Raw genomic sequence first — 5,941 nt, forward strand, 5'->3', positions numbered from 1 at the left:
CCTTTAGAATGAGTTAACCTTTCACAACCTTTGGATTAAGTTGTCTCATCTCGACTTTTAACCCAAGCTAATTCGATTCAACTTTTATAATACAGATTTATTTAATCTTTTGTTCAAACTAAATATCTTGTATTTAAAACTTAATTAAAGTCTTATATCTAACTTGACCCTTATCCACTTTAACAAAAAAAAAATTCTCAGAGACTATGTTATTTTGAGATTTGCCATTGAAAATTTATTTAAGAGCGAATTTGAGTAACCAATAAATTATAGATAAAATTAACACCTCTAACCATAATTTTTCTTTTTAATTTAACAAATTTATAAAGGGTATACAACTATTTTAATAAAATTGTATAGAGCTGTATTTATTATTTTTTTGTAATCCATAGTAAAAAATTTAAACTCTAAATAAATTGTGGCAGATGTAAGATATTAAAGATAAAAAATTTGGGAAAGTAAGTAACAACTTTAGGTGCAAGAGAACTCTAACTACAATAACAATTTCTCTATTCTCTTTATCATAATAAAAAATTCTTCTTTGGCTAAAGAGCACAGCCAGCTTTTTATTATTTATTTTTAAATATGCTTTTATTTTCAACTTCTAAAATTTTCAAAATTTTTATAAAAGCTTTTAATAAATTTTTATTTTATTTTTTAAATGGATCTCATTAAATTAATTACATCATTTTAAAATTTTGGCTTGGGATAAACCCTTAACACTCTTAACCTGTTTTCCATGGCTTACCTATTTCCTTTTGCTATCACTTATCTTGAATTACGTATTTCACAATATTTATAAGAATGTGTATTGTCATTTACGTAAAAGAAAATAACACACCTCATATTTTTTTGTCGGTCACAAGTATATTTTATTATTTATTTTTATGCTTAATAAATTACTCGGATGCTTTAACTTTAAAATTGTTCATGTTAAATTGCTTATCCAAATTTACTTTTGCCAGCAGTGTTTTGTTTCATTCATCCTTAGAATTTTAGGGTACGTTTGTTGTGCATTTTCTATTTTCTTTGATATTTGATAGTATAATCCACTGTCGTTCAAATTCTTAAAAATATTAAAATTCAAAATATTTTTATAATTTATTTATTAATTCATTCGATAATTTTAAACATATATTTTGGGTTTCATTAATTATTTGTACGAGTCATGGTATGTTTTAAAATAAAATTAGTTGTGACTGAGTGTTTGTTATAGGATTTTGTGTTAAATATTTTCTTAAAAGAAGTGATTTACACATGAAGAACAAATAAGACTGTCATATTACTAATGAAAACCATAGGCCGACAAGGACAACAAATACTATATAGTATTATAATAAAATTGTTACTATAAACACCATCATTTAAGTTAAAAAAACTTAATTAATAATTTGATTCTTTTATTTAGTTATTTGATTTATTTTCATTCTTACATTTATTTTTATTCAATAATATTTATTAAATAAAATAAATTTAATACATTAATACTGTTTAAAAAATAATCATGTCTTAGTCTAATAAAAATCTTAATTAATAATTTAATTTTTATAGTTTTATTCTTACTCAATTAATGTATTATACGAGGAATGAAATCAAACTACATATATGTATTTAAACAGTATAAAAACAAAGTTGAGTAAAAAATATAAAAACAAAAATAATCAAAAGTTCAATATTAATTAAATTTTTTATTAAATTAACATAAGATGATATTTCAAACAATAAAAATTTAATACTAGAAGAAACAACTTTAATCCTATTTAATAAATATATATTTGAATTTAATTAAATCCAGTATAAAATATAAGAATCATAAGAAATCAGAAGTTTAAATATTATACAAAATTAAAAATTAAGTTTTAAAAAAATTACATTCACAGATGTTTTAATTGCAATCAAATTAATAACATTGAAAAAATGGTTACAATTTTGACCCAACGGTGATGATATTGAAAAGCTGCAGTGATAGCAGTAGTTGTAGTGCAGAACTGGCATTCGTCTCGTTTTCTGGATATGTTGGTGGCTCCTAACTTCTCCATAATGATTCTTCAACACCACCAACCGCTGAGACAGCCTTAAACACTCCAACACACATAAAACTTTTGGTCTCATCCCTCTAAATCCACAATAAAAAGATTTTTACCATGGGCATACTCTACGACGACGTGGTGATCATAAGCGAGCCACAAAAAGACGGCGACCCAACTGTTCTCACTGTCAATTGCCCTGACAAAACTGGTCTGGGCTGTGATTTGTGCCGCATCATACTCTTCTTTGGTCTCAACATACTCAGAGGAGGTACCCATGTAATAAAAATCTCTTTTTTAATTTCAACTTCAACTGATTTTTATTTTTTTTTATGTTGTGGAATGAAGATGTTTCAACGGATGGGAAATGGTGCTACATAGTTTTCTGGGTCGTTGGGAAAAACAGGACGAGGTGGAGTTTGCTAAAGAAGAGGCTGATTGAGGCATGCCCTTCTTGCTCCTCGGCTTCTGGAATCTCTTATTATCGATCTGAGTTGCAGCCCTCCAAGCCTCCTGATGTCTTTCTTTTGAATTTTTGCTGTCATGACCGGAAAGGGCTTTTGCATGGTAATTTTGGGAATTTAAGTCGTGATTTTTTCGCACTCTACATGTGTGTTGTATTGTTTTTTGATGATAGCATTTGGATTCTTTTGGATGGTTTAAGACTATGCTGATGTTTGATAACTTACTATCTTTATTGTTTCTGTTGGAAAGCCTGGTTTCTGCGGTACTGATTCATGATATTGCAAGATATTGTAGACTAATGTGTTGGTGAATTTTAGATTGTTATTTTGACATTGATGTTTTGTGGAACTGGTAGACAGAACAAAATGACTGAACGTGTTTATAATGGTAGCAGATGTTACTGAGGTTCTTTGTGAGCTAGAACTTACTATAAAGAAAGTGAAGGTATCTACTACACCTGATGGCAAAGTGATGGATCTGTTTTTCATCACAGACACCAGGTTTGCATTTTATATTTGCTTTCCTATAACTGTTCGTTCATTTCTTTTGAAACTGCTTGATCTATTTGTTAAGACTGCAGTGTGCATATTACTATTTACATTTTGAACGAAATTAACATACATGGTTTGCAGATGAAAGGGAAATTAATCACTTGAACTCCAATCATCTCCCTTTTTAAGTATGAGTCTCCTACACACAGTGTATAAATGGGCAAGTGGAGTAACATACAAGTGAAAAAGATCTAGAAACTTAAAGTTTGCAATGTTTTTTATGAGAATTAAAGTTTATTTGATGATGTCCCCTTTGATGAAAATTTTATCCCCTTTGAGAGCTTTAACAATAGTTTAATCCTTAATCTTGCATCCATATCAGAGAACTTCTACACACAAAGAAGAGAAAGGACGAAACAATTGAACATCTAACAGAGATTTTGGGGGATGCCATAATTTCTATTGACATAGACTTGGTTGGCCCAGAAATTACAGCTTGTACCCAGGCATCTCCATTGCTTCCAACTGCAATCACAGAAGATGCCTTTGATTTGGAATTGCCCGATTTGGCTCGGGGAGGAACTTTGAGGTCAGATTATGTTTCTGTCATGATGGACAATACGCTTAGTCCTGCTCACACCCTTGTCCAAATTATGTGCCAAGATCACAAAGGTCTACTTTATGACATCATGAGAACTCTGAAAGACTACAACATTCAGGTACACAAATTTGAAATCTTTATAATCCTACAATTCTTAGAGTTGATTTTATGCTGCTATAAATTGATTTGTCAGAAGAAAAAGAATTGATAAACTAGACTTCATTTCATCTTGAATTTGTAGCTTTTGTACTCATATTACCAAAAATGAAAATTTGACTTTCTTTATATTCAGGCTATTTGCCTTTGCTTTTCTAAGCTTCATGAACACTGGCAGACATATACTTGGTCATCTTTAGTATCCTAAGGGTACAACCTTATTTGTCCTTCAACCAGATTTCTTATGGGCGTTTCACTACAAAACCTAGAGGAAAATGTGAGATTGACTTGTTCATCATGCAAGCAGATGGCAAAAAGATTGTTGACCCAAACAAGCAGAATTCATTGTCATCACGCCTTAGAATGGAACTATTTCGACCACTCAGGGTAGCCATTGTGAGTAGGGGCCCGGATACCGAGCTTCTGGTCGCAAATCCAGTGGAGTTATCTGGCAAGGGCCGACCTCTTGTTTTTTATGATATCACTCTAGCACTCAAAATGCTAGGCACTTGCATATTTTCGGTAATCACTGATCTTAACACACATGCTACTGATTAATGAAGTCATAATTTGAATTTCCTCCATGTCATAACTTCCCACTTTCTTGATGTTCTTTACTCTCACATTGACTAGAAATAAAATAAAATTATAGTTTATAGTATATAAGTGGGGTAAGTCTTACCTTACTACAAAACTGGCTAAGTAAGGTGAGGTTTGTCCCTACTTATATACTATAATTTGGTTTTATCTCTAGTTGATATGGGATATCAACACAATCGGACACGTTGGTTTTACCAAATTTCACATTCTTTCATGTGGTTCATTGTCAAATCAGGCTAAAGTTGGGAGACACGTAATTGGAGATCGTGAGTGGGAGGTTTATAGAGTCTTGCTTGATGAAGGGGAGGGGTTATCTTTACCAAAGAACAAGATTGAGGAGGGAGTTTGGAAAATGCTGATGGGTTGGGAGTAACCCATGGTTGCCATATTCACATTGCATCCTTTGGATTGGATCATCCTCTCTACCTGTGTACAGATAGCTGTGTCTAATATCATATAGTTTGTTGTTGTTAGGAGTAATTGTGAAATATGTAGTATGCAAAAGTGCTAGACTTTGCCACCATACTTTTGAGCTTTTCTATAATTCTAACTTTTTGTATATAAACGAGAAGGCAGTAACAAGTAGAAGACAGAAGATAATTTTTCTCAGGGCGTTTAATTATAAATGAAAATTAAATGAAACATTTTAAAGTGATTATTATACCCAATTCTTGTAATAAATCTCTAACCTTAACATAGTTTTAAATATTAGTTACCCAAATAACATTCAAATTTGAAGATATATATTAAAAAAACTGATTGAATTAGTTTAAATGTTGATAAGGTGTCCCCAAGGAAATGGGGATTTTTTTTTCTTTAAATTGAAGATCATAAATTTAAGATAATTCATTATTTTCTTGTTTTACGTGCAACGGCTCGTAACCATAGTTATTCTTTCGGTTAGGGTCTTAGTTTTCTGTTTACTAACCAAGCTTTATACATATACCTAGGAGAGTTGAGCGTTTTCAGTTTTTAACTAGGAGCGTGCCTGTTTTCTTTGTCCTTTGACAGTATACATTTGTACCCTATCTTTGTATCTTGATGCAATTAAGAATACACTCCTTTCATACTCTTCTTTGTTTTCTTTTCCCTGATTCTCTGTTACTCTCTTTTGGTCCTCTTGTCCTAGCTTCTTGATGATGGAGATTGATATCTTGTTATGGTATGGGATTTATGCTGCACCACACTCTGAATCTTTTTTGGGTTCTTCCTTTCTTTTTTTCCCTTGTTTCATTTTCCATGGAAGAAGAAAGTGCTACCATGGACAACTGCATGCATCTTCACCCCAGTTAAAATCTCACAACTTGTCCACTAGTTCTTGATGGGAATAATTATCACTCATGGAGAAGGTTTATGGAAGCTGCGAAAAAATAAATTGGAGCTCGTTGAGGGATCTTTAACTAGAGCTGACGAAATAAGACAAGAAATGATGATGTATCCCGAAGCATATTCAAGAAGAATTATCTATGTAAGGTGAAACAAAGCTCTTTTCCTTAGGTCATTGATACCCTGTCGTTGAAGCTGTCAAATTAATACTACTTTTCAAGGCAACTTCAGTATTGTCAAGTCAGTAGTCAAGAAAGTAGATAGGGTTAAAGTAA

The 5,941-nt window shown here is 31.5% G+C and overlaps 1 protein-coding gene across 1 annotated transcript; it reads left to right on the forward strand.

The window, feature by feature from the left end:
• Window positions 1–1,948: 1,948 nt before the first annotated feature.
• On the forward strand, window positions 1,949–5,003 carry LOC108324891 (ACT domain-containing protein ACR10). Its single transcript, XM_017557829.2, has 6 exons — window positions 1,949–2,298; window positions 2,376–2,594; window positions 2,887–2,992; window positions 3,366–3,702; window positions 3,978–4,262; window positions 4,576–5,003. The coding sequence occupies exons 1-6, from the start codon at window positions 2,145–2,147 to the stop codon at window positions 4,711–4,713; spliced, it is 1,239 nt and encodes a 412-aa protein (XP_017413318.1). The 5' UTR covers window positions 1,949–2,144; the 3' UTR covers window positions 4,714–5,003.
• The last annotated feature ends 938 nt before the right edge of the window (window positions 5,004–5,941 follow it).

Source organism: Vigna angularis, chromosome 3 (assembly GCF_016808095.1).
Source record: "Vigna angularis cultivar LongXiaoDou No.4 chromosome 3, ASM1680809v1, whole genome shotgun sequence".
NCBI classification, from domain to species: Eukaryota; Viridiplantae; Streptophyta; class Magnoliopsida; order Fabales; family Fabaceae; genus Vigna; species Vigna angularis.

Coding starts and splice junctions, on each gene's coding strand:
- LOC108324891 (XM_017557829.2), top strand. CDS start 2,145: ATGGGCATACTCTACGACGACGTGGTGATCATAAGCGAGCCACAAAAA. Junction 2,299..2,375: donor TCTCAACATACTCAGAGGAG/GTACCCATGTAA, acceptor TGTGGAATGAAG/ATGTTTCAACGGATGGGAAA. Junction 3,703..3,977: donor TGAAAGACTACAACATTCAG/GTACACAAATTT, acceptor TCCTTCAACCAG/ATTTCTTATGGGCGTTTCAC.